Raw genomic sequence first — 17,381 nt, forward strand, 5'->3', positions numbered from 1 at the left:
CATGCCATCTTGGTCAATGTCTCCCATCCACTACATAATGTACTGGGTGGGCACAGGAGTACATTCAGCCAGAGACTCATTCCACTGAGATGCAACACAGAGCGTCATAGGAAGTCATTCCTGCCTGTGGCCATCAAACTTTACAACTCCTCCCTTGGAGGGTGAGACACCCTGAGCCAATAGGCTGGTCCTGGACTTATTTCCTGGCATAACTTACATATTACTATTTAACTATTTATGGTTTTATTACTATTTATTATTTATGGTGCAATTGTAATGAAAATCAATTTCCCCCAGGATCAATAAAGTATGACTATGACTAACAACTGCCATCAGATTGTTTGTGTAAGATATGATTGCAATCAATGAAGTATTTTATGGAGCATTGCCTCAGCTCCTTGATATTGCATGTGGTTTAATGCTGCCTTGTGAATCACTTCATTCTTTGGCCCAGTGACCTTACAGAAACATAAACTGGGCATCTGAAAGTTATTGGCAATCAATGCTCGAATCATTACTGTAAAATGTAACAACCATGCTTTCTGTGATTTTTGTAACTCCATTAATGTCATATTATGTTACATGTTTTCCTATTATGTGTGCTCTACCATCACAGAAAAGTTCTGAGGTATTGGAGACATAACCCAATCAAGTCATTGTAGAGTGTAATGAATTGAGCTGAGGTTACTTGAATTGCTTAATTTCTACTGTATGTTAACATTTTACATTATACTGTGTTAATACCTGAATGAAGGGAAATTTGCAAATATCCTTATATTTACTTTTATTGCTGTGTTGGAGATTCATTGCAGCTTCAGAATTTGAAAAATAGAGCATATTTTTCTTTATAATTTTTTGTCTCTAATTATCCTGTCTTTATTATATTGCCTCCCCCACATTATGTATTCAATTTAACACTGAATTAGATATTCCTACCAACTGTAGTTCAGACTGTGCCACTCATTATTAATTATTCAGCTTGGTTAATTTTGTACTTTCAGTAGAATAAATCTACAAATTCTGCTTATTAACTTTCTGTGAATAACATAAATGTATTCCTTCCACTGACCTTAAAACATCATATCCCACAAACTCAAACAAGCGACACATGCTGTCACCAATGATAGTTGATCGTAGATGACCCACGTGCATCTCTTTGGCAATGTTGGGAGAAGAGAAATCTACCACCACCTGAAAACAAAACATAATTGCCCAAGATGTTTCATTAAAATATTAAAATAAATGGACTGGAGGCCAAGTCCAATAAATCAGTTCCCATGCAACATACACTAAATGCCAGAGGAACTCAGGTCAAGTAGCATCCATGGAAATGAACAGTCAGCATTTTGGGCCAAGACCCTTCTTCAGAACTGGAAAGGGGGAAGATACCAGCATAAATATAGGGGGAGGGGAAGAGGGATAACTAGATGGTGATAGATGAAGCCAAGTGGATAGGAAAGGCTGGAGATGAAGGAATCTGATAGGAGAGGAGCGGAGCGTGGGAGAAAGGGAAGGAGGAAGTGATTGGCAGGTGAAGAGAGGTAAGAGGCCAGAGTGCAGAATAGAAGAAGAGGTGAGGGAGTGGGAATTTTTATTTTACTCAAAAGAGAAATCGATGTTCATACCATCAGGTTGGTGGCTACCCAGACGAAATATAAGGTATTGCTCCTCCACCATGAAGGTGGCTTTATTGAGGCACAAGACCGACTTTTTGGAACAGGAATCGGAATTAAAATGTTGTGCAACTGGGAAGTTCCCATGACTGTTTCTATTACACATTACTGAAGCAAAAGAATATTTGAGCAGTTGTAAAATTGAGGATTGCAGAGTCATAGAGGATGGTACAGAATTTAAAATTCTTTCTCCATCTGCAAAAGTTATGTTGTTCTGTTTCTTGGCTCTTGTGTACAACCATATCTTTGTGATCTGGCAGAGGTCAAATGTCAGCTCCCCCACATTTCCCCAAAGTAGTTGCTGGACAACAACCACTGATCATCAAGCTACTGTCTCTCAGACAGTCACGGACCTCACTTTCTCAGGACACCTTCCCTCCACAGCTAACAGTTTTGTCATTTCCAAGCCCCCATAACCTGCTTCTATCAGCTGTCCAAGATCCACAAGCGGGACTAATAGTTTCAGTTCCCTTCCTGCCCCACCGAACACACTTCTTTCTACTGTAACTCCATCCTTTCTCTCCTGGTGCAATCTTTCCTGCTTAAAGCCATAACACTGTTGACATCTTCAACAGGTTTTAATTCCATGATCCTACCTGGCCAAACTTTACCTCGTATATACAATACACGTTCATTCCACATCAGGAATGCCCCCTCCTTTCCTGAACAAGGGTCCAGCTAATTTTTTTCCATCACCATTCATTCATCTAGCTGTACTTATTCTCACATTGAATAACAACTTCTTCAACTTCACTCATTTATTCTCCCCGTATTGAAGGTGTAGCTCTGGGAATTTGCATGGAACCAACCCAAGTCTGCCTTTTAGTGGCATATGGGGAAGAGTCTTTATTTCTGTACTACCTGGGTCCCCTATCTCAATTTTTATTGTTGGTACAACGACAACTGTATTGGTGTAGCCTCCTGTAGTAATATATAACTTATTTTTTTTTTAAATCTTTGCTGCCAATTACCATTCTGCTCTCACCTTTGAATAATCCACCTTTGATTCTTCCTTTGTCTTTCTTGATCTCCCTGTCTATATTTCAGTAGATAGGCTATTGGCAAACACCTATTACAAGCTTTCAGACATCCAAAGCTACTCTGAATATAGTTATTCCCACTCAGACCTCCTCAAGGGGCTCCATTCCTTTCTCCCAGTTCCTCCATCTGTTTTAATTGTTCCACCAAGAGACTTCCCATAAAATGCCCTTCCAAACATTTCTCTTCTTCTTAAACATCTGCTTCCCTCTACCATCTCAACAATTTCCCATATTCAACCCATCTCCTCCCGAACAGAGCACAGACAGCATTCTCTGATCCTCACCTTCCACCCCACCAGACCTTGCAGTGAATGAATGAAAGAAGTGTTACCATCAATGTCAAAAAAGAGTTGAGGGAAGGGGAATGAATGGGACTGAAACTAGTCTTCCCTTTTCAAAGAGACAGAGATCTTTTCCACAAGCATTTTAAAAAGGGATATGACAGAAAGAATTTGTCACAATTACTCAGAAAACTTAGTGAACAATGGAGACAGTGAAGTCCCACATATTAAATACATTATTACTTTTGGTATTGTTTAAGGGATGAATGTTGATCAGGATTCCAGAAGAATCAATATTACACAAAAGGATAACAGAACTTCCCAACAAACTCCACCATCTTAATATCATTACACGTCTGAAACTGCTCTCAAAGACCAGTGCAATTGCTCCCACTCCCTATACATAATCTGCAGATTAGCAAATCTTTCTTCTCAATCTACCTCCATTAGGCTTTCAGGTAGCATATTTGGTGGTGTTTCCTGACTCTTGTTCTAAGTTAGCCTTCCATAAACATGAATGAAATAGAAGTTCTTTTTAATGCTTACCAGATAAGGCAGCATTCTTTCAGTGCCCCATTGAGTTAAAAGATTACAGTACATGTTCAAGTTTCTCAGGTGTATTTCTGACTTTTGGGTCTTTTAACACGGAGGCAAAGTAACAGTAACTATTTTATTAAAAAGTAAATATTGTTAAAGTGCATACCTTTTTCTTTGGTCCTACTAAGGGAGGCTGAACTCCGTTTACAAGTAGATCTGTCAGCAGTTTGGAGACAAATTCTCTTTTCAGATTGACATTGATAAAACCTATGAGAAATTATAACATAAAGTTATATTTTAATTTAATATGTACAGCACAGTATTAAAACACGGGTCCCCAACCCGGGGTCCACATACCCCTCGGTTAAGGGTAGAGGTCCATGACATAAAAAAAAGGTCGAGAACCCCTGGATTAAAAGTAGTTTTGATAATGTCCTGATTTAAGAATTCTAATTTATGTTTCAAATGATAACAGACGACTGCTTTCATTTGGCATTTTTGGCTAATATGTGTGCTCTTAAGTATTTTGTTTTACAATTACAGACGTTATTCTCCTTTCTTGACATGATTTTACAATACAGGTTTCCCATGAACTCGTCCACTTACAGTTCATTTTACAGGAATGGTTGAAAATAAATCATGGAATCAGTGAGTTCCAGCTCCTCTATAGAAAGTTTGTTTCGTTTCCAGGAACTAATGAAATAGGCCTGTTGTTCCCAGAACAGAAAGGTCAAAATTGAAATGGCAAAAAAGTTCAAAGTAAGCAAATTTATTATCAAAGTACATATATGTCACCATATACAGCCTTGAGATTCATTTTCTTGCAGGCATGCTCAGTAAATCCAAGAAATATACTAGAATCAGTACCCAACAGGATGGACAAACAACCAACGTGCGAAAGACAAAAACAAAATTAATCTCAGGGTTGGAAGCGATGACATATATGTACTTTGATAATAAATTTACTTTGAACTTTGAAACTGTGCAAGTACAAAAATACAAATAAATAATAAATAAAATAATAGAATGGTTTTCACGTTACCTTTCTGGTAAGGCTGGTAGGGGATAAAAAAGATTAATCCCAATGATGAAGACAAAGTTAATATTCCTTCCCAACTTTGCACATCACTTAAACAAATTCCTTTTATCCACATTAAGTCATATTAATGTTTGCCAGTTATATTTTTCCTATCAAAATAAAATGCTTGTTTTGTAACAGGTTCTTTCCTAATGTTTTTAATGCCTTGGGGAAGGTTTTTCTCTCCTCTATGAAGGATTTTCCCCATTAGTTTGCTGCGGGTGAATGTGTATGAACACTGCCATTTTCTTTTTGCCCTGGATATGCCTCAAATCCTGAAAGAACCTTTCCCAATGTTCCATTCTTTTGTACGGGTACTTTTCTTTTGCTCAGCAATTGTCAATGAAAGGGAGTAAATATCTGTGGATATCTACTATATGCTGTGAATGTCAGAGTTGTTTATTCCCCCCTGATATTCTCATTGCGGTTAGTTTTTTGTTGACTTCCAGACCTCAACATACAATCCCATACAATCACTACCTCTCATTATTATCAGCACTGTGCCTATTTTTCCTATTACTTAATATTCTCCATTCTGACACTGTTTATGACCTACAAACTCCTTCAATATTTTGCGTTCTAAATGCAAAATTGATGGGGAAGTTGGTGAATAATACCACTCTACCACTGGGAGCTCCACTGTTTTCTCAGATGAGATTAGCTCAGTCGTTAACAGTTTGAGGTTTGAATCCACTCTGCAATTTGAGCACAAAAAAAACACATATATATATTCCAGTCTGGGACCAAGAGTTGTGTTATTTTGTCAAAGAATCTGTTCTTCAATGCAGACTTTAAATTTGCAAAATAAGTCATTTTCCAAGCTGTGTTAAATGGGATATACTCAAACAAATCTGGCCACTCAAAATTGGGTATTAATGAGGCCCTACTGCTGTTCTTCCTTTTCGCGCCTTGTAGTGCACCAGGCAGCATTTTTGCCATTTCCAAAGTATTTGACTGTTTTTTTTTAGGCTGAGTTGCTAGCTTGATGCTCAACCCAGCATGGATGGAAAGCGTGCAAAGAGCCGGCCAGATTCCAACTCTGGATCAGTTGCCTTGAAGTCAGTGGTACATCACCGGGTGGTTTGTGAACCATTGCAGCAGCAGAAATTTACTTCAACGTAATATGTAACCCCATACCCTAGCAGATTCCTCAGTCTACTACAACAATCAAATCAACTGATCAAACCTGGTTCAACACGCAGAATATACACTACATGCCCCAATATTTAAGAATACAATTTAGAACAAAGAATACTCCTTCATCCACCACAATCAAATTGGATTTCTTTCACTGCCAATACACTGTGGCTGCACTGGGCATTACCTATACCAGGGGTCCCCAACCTTTTCTGCACCGTGGACTGATTTAATATTGACAATATTCTTTATTCTTGCAGATTGGCCGACTGGGGGGGGGGGGGGGGGGGAGGATGTTAATCACGACCGGAACATAGGTGATAGGTCAACTATAAGTCACTTATAAGTGGCTAATACACTCAATTTCGTTTCTAAAAGGGTTTATCTAACGAATTTAATATTAAACACACAGCGCATACTTTCCTCGCATGAATATTGATAAGTTAATAGCATCATAACATTTGGATATTAAACACACAGCACATATTTTCCCCGTATGAACATATAAAATCATTGCAACACACCAATATCGCTGAATCAGTGGGAGCCCTGGGCTTGTTTTCCTGCAAAAAGACGATCCCATCGAGAGGTGATGGGAGACAGAGATACTCGAAGGGGGTTCCTTATGTCCAGTCTATTCCGCAATTTAGTTTTCGTTTCATTCATTGCAGAAAACTCCGCTTCGCAGTGATATGATGTTGGAAATTGAAGCAATGTTTTCAGTGCTTTCATGGCTATCTCAGGATATTCAGCCTTGACTTTGATCCAGAACGGCAGCAGAGATGTTATGTGAAACATACTTTTCAACCCACCATCATTTGCAAGCTCGAGGAGTTGATCTTTTTCCTGCGCTGACATGGATGATTCACTGGGGACATTCACAAATGGGCCACAGACCCATTGCTTTGCACGTCTTGGGTCACTGATGACCTCACGTGTGTTCAAGTTCAACAGTGCGTGTCAGGGAATGAGGAAAGGTGCAGCAGACTCATATCGTTTCATATCGCCAAATCATATAGTTTCCTTGCGGCCCGGTAGCACATGCTTTGCGGCCCGGTGGTTGGGGACCACTGACCTACACAATGCACTACAGTTACCTAACAATATACTCGACAGCATTACCCAAATCTTCTAAGCCTACCAGTAAGAAGATTAAGGGCAGCAGGTCCAGAGGCACACCATAATCCCTGCAGGTTTCCCTCCAAATCACGTATCATTCTAACATGGAAATATACCGCCACTCTTTCATTATTATTGGAGCAAAATCCAGAAATATCCTCCCCAACAATCAGATAGGAGAAAAATTGACAGTGAACTATAGTGATTCAAAAAGGTAGCTGACCATCACTCTCTTGAGTATTATTAGGATTTACAATGTGCTTGTTTTATTTGTGTGCCCATATACTGAAAAATGAAATAGAAAAGAAAAAACAATATAAATGCTCTTTTTATGCTCATTCCTTAGCACTGGAGAAATGTTGAACAAAGACAAAATCTCAAATCTTTCATTAAGAAATATGGTAATCAACATAAACATAATTAATAAAAGCGTACCTACCTGGTCCAGCAATATCAGTGTTTTCAATTATCTCATTTTTTGGAATATTATCAACTATTTTCTGAGCAATCTCTCTGGGATTACTCTTCTCACCCTTGGCTTTCAAGAGCTGCAAAATAAATTCAAACACAAGGGGTACTCAATATCCATGGGTTAAAGAAACTTGTTACAAGACAAAAAAAGACATGAATTTACTTATGATCTTAACTTTCTCACAATCCTCCTTTTCCAGCAAAGAAATTCATACTGTGAGTGGGTTTCGTCCAGGTGCTCTGGTTTCCTCCCACAGTCCAAAGACGTACTGGTTAGTAGGTTAACTAGTCATTGTAAATTATCCTGTGATTAGGCTAAGGTTAAAACAGATGGGTTGCTGGGTGGTGCAGCTCACTGAGCCAAGACATGGGAAGAATATTACCAATTGTTGCTCGACATTATTTCAAATCAAGAATATTTCAAAATTTGGGCCTGACTCGATTAACCTCCTCAATGAAATTAAAATAGATGAGAGTAGAGTAACTCTGGGAGTAGAGTACATGGATGGCCACTCTGACACTGCAGTGAACAGCAGAGGTATGGTGTAGGTCTAACGCTGCCAGCAGGTTTAGAGTAGAAGTCACTTAAGCCATGGAGAAAGCATCATGACAATGCTGAAGGTCAACCACAAAGTGCCATATTATTTTGGTGATGACTCATTTTCAAGATGTTTCTCTGTTAAAACATTCTTCAGGCAGTTCCAAGTAGGATTTGGTCTCTCTGAAGACAGTGGGAAAAGACTCTTCTTAGACAGGTCCAATTTTATCCATGAGACACCTTAGCCAAAACTTCCAGTACCACTGGGACAACAATAAAAGAGAAGTCACTTTCAGATGTAAAAGACTCTGTAAAGTTTCTGAGCAGAGGATAGTTTGTTCTGAAGCCACCTAGTCAGATTTCTCAATATCAGAATCAGGTTTATTACCACTGACATATGTCGTGAAATTTCTTGTTTTGTGGTAGCGGTACAGTGCAATGCATAACATTTTCTATGAGTTACAATAAATAAATAAGTAATGCAAAAAAAAAAAGAGCAAAAATAGTAAAGTAGTGTTCATGGCTTCATGGGTATCAGCAAATAGCAACATTTAAAGTTATGTGCTCCTGGTTCAAAGGCTGAGTGTGAGTTTTTTTTTCTGTTATTTTAAGGACCATATCAGTTGGAACACCACTGGCAGTACTCCATCAATGGGATGGGCATAACAGCCCACTCAAGGTTATGGACGAGAGAGACAACGCTGATCTGAGAAGAGCCTTTTCCCACCAAATCATCATAGGCATTCTATATGCAATTATCTGATAAATAACACATCAGCAGGTTCAGGTTTTCAAGACCATTACCTAGATACTGTGTCACACTGCAGGATCATTTTAGTCACAGTTTGATGTCTGGGTGCTCACTGTGCAGAGCTTTGAGCTCTAATTAATGTTGCAGAGCAGGAATGTGCATTGCACCTTAATGATGCTATTGTCAGTGTATGTCTGTTCATGGGTAAAGGTCAGGCATGCTAACATAAATCACGGTTTCAACATTCAGTTCAATTTTGCAATGGAAGCAACATCATCCAGAGAGAATGGTAGCTTGATTTATTGCAAATAAAAATTGATTTTTGATTATGTAGCATTTAAAATAGCCCTGCCCAATCCGATTGTTAAGATTTTTCTCTCTCTGATTGAAATGTGACACAAAGGCGAAGGTGTAAGTATACTTTCATAGAAAAGACAACATCAAATGCAGGTGCACATTCCTTTATCCCAAATTCTGAAATCCAAAAAGCTCCGAAAACCGAAGTTTTTTCGCCAACAGCTGATGTCACTCAGGTGTGATGTGGCAGCACTAGCAGAGGCCGCCAGATATCAGTTGTGGCTCAGCGCTAGAACTGGTTGCACGTGCATTTGCTGTTCGCTGATATTTTGTGTTCACTGTTGACTTTGTGTTTAATTTCACTGTGAAAATGTCAAAAAGAGCTACAGATACCCCTATGAGAAAAAGAGAAGGAAGCATCTGTCATTATCAATAATGCAGAAAGTGAAGTTATTGCAGAAGCTTGATCGTGGTGTGTCTGTGTGGCATCTTACTGAAGAAAATAATGTCGGAACTACCACTGTATATGATTTAAAGAAACAGAAAGACAAGCTACTGAAGTTTTATAGTGACAGAGACAGTGACGTTCTACATTTATTCCAATAAGTCATTTACCATGTTTTTGTTTCTGTTCGTTTGAAGCTGTATATTTTTATGTTTTATTGAATGTTTTTGTTGGAAGTAATTTTTTTCATCATTATTCCCTAAACAATACAGTATAACAACTATTTACATAGCATTTACATAGTATTAGGTATTATAAGTAATCTAGAGATGATTTAAAGTATACGGGAGGATGTGCGTAGGTTTGGTGTGCCGCCGGGCCAACCGCATTGAGCCAGGTTAAATAAGGGACTTGACATGGGGGGGGGGGGGGGTCTGAAATCCGAAAAAATTCTGAATTCCGAAATGCAACTGGCCCCAAGGATCTCGGTTAAGGGATTGTGGACCTGTAATGGGGAATTTGGAGCCAGCAGGAGCTTTTACATTTCTAGTTTGTTTAACACTTCAGGCTATCTCTGCCATTAAAAAGCAAAGTTCAATTTTCATCATGTCTTTGCAACAAAGTGAATCTACAAAATGGAAATTTTATTGGATGGCAAAATGATGCAACCAGTAATGTTCTGCTTCAGAGTTCATATGACCCAGTTCAATCTTGACCTCGGTTGTCTGCATTTTCTCCATGTGACCATATGGGCTTTCCTAGTTTCCTCCCATATCCCAAAGGCATGCTAGCTGGTAGGATAAATGGCTACAATAAATTGTCCTTGGTGTCTAGGGGGGTCACAGAATCTGGGGAGAGTTGATACGAATGTGAAGAGAATCAAATGGGATTAGTATAAATGGGTTTTTGATAGTTGGTGAGCACTCGCTGCTTTGAAGACTACAACTTGTGCACATCATTTTTGCTGGGTTTGATAAGGACTGGATGATATCAGATGGTGGCGCGTTCGATTGAAGCGGTTTCTATGGGGCCAACCAAAGGTGTTAGTGCCCTTTTTGAACATATTTTTTATGATCGCAAGACCCTGCTGGATATTAAGTACTTAAAGTACTGCAGGTCTACCCCTTGGTGGAGAAACTAAAGGAGCTGGATTTGGTGCAGATCGTGTTGCTGCCTGCACCAGAGAGGCATCGGAGAAGTTGGTGCATGAGGGCTGTGTGCAGTTTAACAGCAAGTGATCGTCCTGGTCTCTTTTATTGTGATTGCAGCACCCTATTGGACATTGCTGATGTGGAAGGCTGCAAGTCTGATTCACTGATTTATTGGCAGGCAGCACGGGAGCTGCATGGCCTTGGTCACAGCAAGGACTAGGCCTCAAACTGCAGTATCGCCTGTTTACAGCTGCCCAGGAGAGAGGTGGAGTTGGTGTATTCCACCAGAGGCAGTGTGGTGCAGCATCCAAGCTGCAGTCAGTGCTGACCCCAACTTGCATTGTGTTCGACTGCAGGCTGCTGCAATATTCATGGGACTCAGGGTCTTGGGACTATATACAATTTGTGAATGCATCTTATATGTGCCTTATGCTATGTATGACTGTTGCTACAGTGTTTTTCACATTAGTCCCAGAGTAATGTTGTTACATTTGGCTAGTTTGTTAAAAGACAATTAAACTTGAACTTAATGTACTGCATTTCTTTCACAAGACATTTGTGAAAATACTGGTCTGACCAGATGAAAAGTAATTGTCCAAAAAAAATCTTCACAGACATATTATTCTTGACAGAATAATAAGTCATTTACAAGTTTTGAATCAGTGCAGGACCTTCTTCTTTTAAAGAATTCCCTCTACTCACAGTTAACAAGCTGCAGTAATTGTGACATAAATGAACACTAAGGCCACACCAGTCCGAAGTGAATATCTATACCATGTTATATGCTCGTCCATACCTGAGATATTGCCATAGCACTGTTGCACTGATAATCTCCAAATTTTGAACTTTGACTTGGTGTAACTGCCAATGGTGGATTTTCAAGATGTGGAAAGGCAAGCTTAATTGCAACGTGGAATATATTCTGCAAACGTTGATTAACGTTTATCATGCTGCTTCCTGCTTTGCTTTCTTCTTCCTGAAGACTCTGAAATACATCACACATAAAAAAGAGCTAATTTTGGGGTCAGAACAAAGGTTTTAAGTGATCTATACAGAGAAAGGATAAGAGTTTTATCCGTGTTACTAAGTAGAATTCAGCAAATATCAGTTTTGCAGTATTTTAACATTAAGTGGATCCTCAGCTAAGTGTTCAAAAACTTTAAGAGGGTTCCATAACAGAATGAAACTTTATGGATGATGGCACAAAAATGTGGAGGTGCAATGAGCAAGTAATAGTCACACAGCCACAACTGTAATAAGGAACCAAAGTCACTTCAAGAAACTGCGCAGAGTAATTTATTAAAAAAAAATAAAAGCTGTCAGAAAACCATCCATATTAAAAAATATAGATCAAGCTTAAATATATAAAACAATCTGAGGATTTTACTGTTTTCTTTAGCCCCAAAGAGCTTCCATTCCTCGAAATAACAGGTCTGCAAAAGACTCGATTCAGTGATAATCTACTTTTAGAATGGACAGAATATTAATAGACTATAACGTATCAGGCATTACTCCTGTATGTTATTACTTGGTAAATGATCAAAGAGCATTGTATGAGTGACATGAGTGAGAAAGTAAACAGGCTAGATTTTGAAGGCCCAGCAGTTCTACGCACAAACGGCACTATGTTCAGCACCGTAATATATGCATGCAAAATTTGTTAGCCATTCATCGTCAATTTCCTAACCTAAGCTCTAATCTTGAATTTGGAGCACAAAATTACAACACCAGTTATCACGGTGGTACAGCTAATCAAGCTACTATCCCCCACCTCCAGCAAACCAGGTTTAATCCTGACCTCCTATGATGTATGTGTTGTTTACATATTCCTCTGGTCACCCCAGTGTTCCAGTTTCCTTCCACACTCTAATCTGTGTGGAATGGCTAGTTGAAGCCACCATAAATCATGTCTGGTCTGTAGGTGACTGGTAGAATCAGAATCAGGTTTATCATCCCCGGCATGTGATGTGAAATTTGTTAACTTAGCAGCAGCAGATCAATGCAATACATAATCTAGCAGAGAAAAAAACAAAAATAATAAATAAGTAAATCAATTACAGTATATGTATATTGAATAGATTTTTTAAAAAAGCATAAACAGAAATACTACATATTAAAAAAAGTGAGGTAGTGTCCAAAGATTCAATATCCATTTAGGAATTGGATGGCAGAGGGGAAGCAGCTGTTCCTGAATCGCTGAGCATGTGCCTTCAGGCTTCTGTACCTCCTACCTGAGGGCAACAGTGATAAATGGGCATGCCCTGGGTGCTGGAGGTCCTTAATGGAAGCTGCTTTTCTGAGACACTGCTCCATGAAGATGTCCTGGGTACTTTGTAGGCTAGTACCCAAGATGGAGCTGACTAGATTTACAACCTTCTGCAGCTTCTTTCGGTCCTGTGCAGTAGCCCTTCCATATCAGACAGTGATGCAACCTATCAGAATGCTCTCTACAGTACAACTATGGAAATTTCTGAGTGTATTTGTTGACATGCGAAATCTCTTCAAACTCCTAAAAAAGTATAGCTGCTCTCTTGCCTTCTTTATAACTGCATCGATATGCTGGGACCACATTAGATCCTCAGAGACCCTGGCACCCAGGAACTGGAAACTGCTCACTCTCTCCACTTCTGATTCCTCTATGAGGATTGGTATGTGTTCCTTCGTCTTACTGTTCCTGAAGTCTACAATCACCTCTTTTGTCTTACTGACATCGAGTGCCACGTTATCGCTGCGGCACCACTCCACTAGTTGGCATATCTCACTCCTGTACGCCCTCTCGTCACCATCTGAGATTCTAACAATAGTTGTATCGTCAGCAAATTTATAGATGGTATTTGAGCTATGCCCAGCCACACAGTCAATAATACGTAGAAAGTAGAGCTGTGGGCTAAGCACACACCTCTGAGGTGCGCCAATGTTGATCGTCAGCGAGGAGGAGGTGTTATCACCCATCTGTACAGATTGTGGCCTTCCGGTTAGGAAGTCGAGGATCCATTTGCAGAGGGAGGTACAGAGGCCCAGGTTCTGCTCTCAATCAGGATTGTGGGAATGATGGTATTAAGTGCTGAGCTATAGTTGATGAACAGCATCCTAATTAGGTGTTCGTGTTGTCCAGGTGTTCTAAAGCTGTGCGGAGAGCCATTGAGATTGCATCTGCCATTGACCTATTATGGCGATAGGCAAATTGCAATGGGTCCAGGTCCTTGCTGAGGCAGGAGTTCAGTCTAGCCATGACCAACCTCTCAAAGCATTTCATCACTGTTGATATGAGTGTCACCGGGTGATAGTCATTAAGGCAGCCCACAATCTAAGCGATTTGACAAAAATTTTGGATAAAGAAAATAGAGTTAATTAGGATTAGTGTAAATGGCTCCATGAACTCAGTGGACCAGAAGACCTGTTGCCATACTGTATGAATCAATTTCCTGTACTTACAACAGGGAATACCCATGAAGAAGCTGAAGCGTTTCAAAACATTGAAGAAACACTAGGAGGAAAAAGTATTAAGTGTTTACTTATTAGTTAATTCAATTTATTAATTCTTCTTCCACCCCATTAACCTATTTTCTAAACAATTTGCGAAGTTTAATAGTAAAAGGCTACTCACACGCTTGAGAACATTCAGCCGGTATTTGAGCTTGGCATTCTCCTCTAACATTTCACTCAGTCCCAAGGGAATATCAAGCGCCACAGGGTTTTTCAAACTCTCAATTTCAGCAATAAGAGACTTAATGTCTTCCTCCTAGAAAAAAAAGTTAATAAATTAATTACTTCTGAAGAATTAGTTTTCAGTAAACAAAAAAAAAACGCCCATATATACCAATGCAAAAACAAGATTAATTGAAAAACAGTTCTAATTTTCACATATTCCTTACATGAATTGTAATGATCCAGAAAACTCTCAATACTTTTGCTGACTAATAATATGGACCAACAATCTCAGGACAGAATAGCTCCACATTATGGAGGGGCTACATTCACAGAAAAATATCTACATCTGATTTTCATAACATGAACTGTTTTGTCCCATCAAATCCCATGTTATAAGTGGAGCAGATTCCTGCGGGAAGTATTTCTCTCAACAGTAATGCCCCAGGGGTACATGAACTCTAGGCAAGGGAATTGTGATTGTACAACAGACAGAAGAGTTGTTGTTTTAATGATCTAAAAATGGGTGTTATATTGTTTGATTATATATTAATAGAAGAGACTGTCACGATAATTTACAAGAAATCTGTCAAGTAATGCCTGCAATCACAGAATTATATAGCATGGCCCTTCTTGGCCAGGCTGACCAAATTGTCTATTTCAACCAGTCCCATTTCCCTTCACTTTTTCTATCCCTGTACCAGTCCAAATGCCTTACAAATGTTTCCACTTCCTCTGGTAGCTTGCTCCACATATTCAACACGTCCTGTGTAAAAAAGATTCCCATTAAGCCCCCTTTGAATCTTTCCCCTCTCACCTTAAACCTATGTTCTTTTGTTTTAGACTCCACTACCCTACAAAATAAAAATCTGTTACCATTTACCATATCCATGCCTTTAGGAAGAGCTTCATCCCCTTGCCATCAGATTTTTTTAAATGGGCCATGAACACTACCTTGTAATTCCTCTTTTACACTATTGTTTTCACTGTAATTTATAGTGATTTGTTATGACTGCTCCGTACTGCTGCACAAAACAACAAATTTCACGACTTATGTCAGTAACAGTAAACCTGAATCTGACTTTAAGAGTCTCTATAAAGTCAGGCTATATCCCTCAGGCTCCTGTGCTCCAGGAAAAAAAGCCTCAGCCTATCCAGTCCCAGTAAGTTAATAGTATAACTATTAAGAGAAGATATATCCCTGACAATATCTAATGTAAAGTAGCTTCCTGCTGTAAATTGCCTGTCTGCGATTGTTGTTTCTGGTAAGATGGTGGCACAGTCGGACATAGCAGCCTTTCTGGGTCCAAACAAAGTTTTTATTGTTCATCCTTTGTCTTTTTTATGATCGCAAGGCACTACAGAATATTACAGCAAGTCTACCCCACCAGCGAGCTGCTCGATAGCAATGGAGCTGGACTTGTGCAGCATGCTGAAGCCTGCTTCAGCACCCAGGAAAGAAGGCATCAGAGGCAGCAAGCGATCCAACAGACGGAGGAAATGATTGGCTTGGACATTTTTATCGTGATCACAAGACCCTATTGGACATTAGTAATGTAGAATACTGGAAGTCCAATTCACTGGTTCTTTTGTGAGACTGATGGAGGGGGGAGCAGCGTGGCCTCAGTTGTAGCGCGGAAGGCCGGGCTCTCCTGCCTCGGTGGTCATCTGTTGCAGCTGCCGGGGAAGGAGATGCCGGAGTTGTCTGTTTGCCACCGGATTCTGTACTAGGTTGGAGGTTTGCCCCTCCCATTGGTGCTGCCCTCCAGCGTTTACTCGGTGGAAGACAACCTGGATTACATTCCTCTGCAGCTGCACCTGCATGAGTTGAGGAACTGCTGTGGGTTTGTTCTGCAGAAACGTGGCTCCAGGACAAAACACACATACATCAGTCTATAGACTATGACACTGAGGGACTTGAGCTAGTTTTTTCTGTAACCGTACGTTCTTCCGCTATAATTGTATGGACTGTATAACCGTTGGTACTGTGTTTTGTACCTTGACCCCAGAGGAACACTTTCATTTGGCTGTATTCACCTGTGTGGTTGAATGATAATTAAACTTGAACTTATTCCTGGCAAAAGAGTTCAGTTCTCTGTTTACAATGTTTATTTAATTAGTTTTTTCCCAATGCATAAATTCCATAAGAACAAGTTTTTATTATGTATCTCAAAATTTTGGTAGTGATTTGTAAATTCCATAAGGGTGAATTTTCATTACACAAATGCCATAACAATGGAGTAGACTGTACTAATAATGGGAGAATGCTAGACAAAGCTGTTTTTGTGACATATGTATAACTGATAAAGGCCAGTGATGTTGTGGGGATGGAACCGGACTCTCTCACGATGGTGTCTGAAAAGAAGATGCTGTCTAAGTTGCATGCCATCTTGGACAATGTCTCCCATCCACTATATAATGTACAGGGTGGGCACAGGAGTACATTCAGCCAGAGACTCATTCCACCGAGATGCAACACAGAGCGTCATAGGAAGTCATTCCTGCCTGTGGCCATCAAACTTTACAACTCCTCCCTTGGAGGGTCAGACACCCTGAGCCAATAGGCTGGTCCTAGACTTATTTCATAATTTACTGGCATAATTTACATATTACTATTTAACTATTTATGGTTTTATTACTATTTATTATTTACAGTGCAACTGTAATGAAAACCAATTTCCCCCAGGATCAATAAAGTATGACTATGACTAAACTGCATTTTAACAATCCAATTAAAGGGATTAAAATTTGTGGCATTACATTTACAAAATGGAGACAATTTTTAGGTGAAAGATAAATAGAAGTCATAAACTATTTCTATATTGACATAATCAAGCTAAATTCTGCATAGGTCTATGACCTCTAAAGATTAAATTGGGTTTTTGCCAACTAACTAATAATGTTTAACATTATATGAACATTCATGGGTCATATCCATTTGTTCCTTTGGGTCCCCGGGCCATTACAGAAATCAATATAATGTCTGACACAAGTAGAGAAGTTTCTAACAATTAAAATGCACAAGGCAATTAAATCTTAGCTGCTCCTTTTGGGCCCAGAATTTATTTGAAAGGGTGAGTAAGTTTAAGATTATTTTCTTTGGTGCAAATATCACTACAGAACACCAACAGAATTTAGGGCTGGACTTATTCGTATTTTAGGTCAACCCACCACCCGGGAATCTGAACAGAATGTGTAACATAAACACGAGATTT

General features: G+C 39.4%; 1 protein-coding gene across 3 annotated transcripts in view; it reads right to left on the bottom strand.

The window, feature by feature from the left end:
- Nucleotides 1-17,381, bottom strand: part of rars1 (arginyl-tRNA synthetase 1) — a 49,972-nt gene that overhangs the window by 20,683 nt on the left and 11,908 nt on the right. For 2 of the 3 annotated variants that reach the window (XM_072264018.1, XM_072264017.1), the window contains exons 2-6: nucleotides 14,126-14,260; nucleotides 11,315-11,503; nucleotides 7,305-7,413; nucleotides 3,698-3,798; nucleotides 1,070-1,191 (exon numbers count right to left, since the gene is read on the bottom strand). In XM_072264018.1, the coding sequence (XP_072120119.1) occupies nucleotides 1,070-1,191; nucleotides 3,698-3,798; nucleotides 7,305-7,413; nucleotides 11,315-11,503; nucleotides 14,126-14,260 (656 nt within the window). Of the gene's footprint in view, nucleotides 1-1,069; nucleotides 1,192-3,697; nucleotides 3,799-7,304; nucleotides 7,414-11,314; nucleotides 11,504-12,316; nucleotides 12,532-14,125; nucleotides 14,261-17,381 lie in introns of those variants that run through there. The other variant, XM_072264019.1, reaches the window with a different exon arrangement.

The sequence above is a fragment of the Mobula birostris genome, chromosome 7 (genome assembly GCF_030028105.1).
Source record: "Mobula birostris isolate sMobBir1 chromosome 7, sMobBir1.hap1, whole genome shotgun sequence".
Taxonomy (NCBI): domain Eukaryota; kingdom Metazoa; phylum Chordata; class Chondrichthyes; order Myliobatiformes; family Myliobatidae; genus Mobula; species Mobula birostris.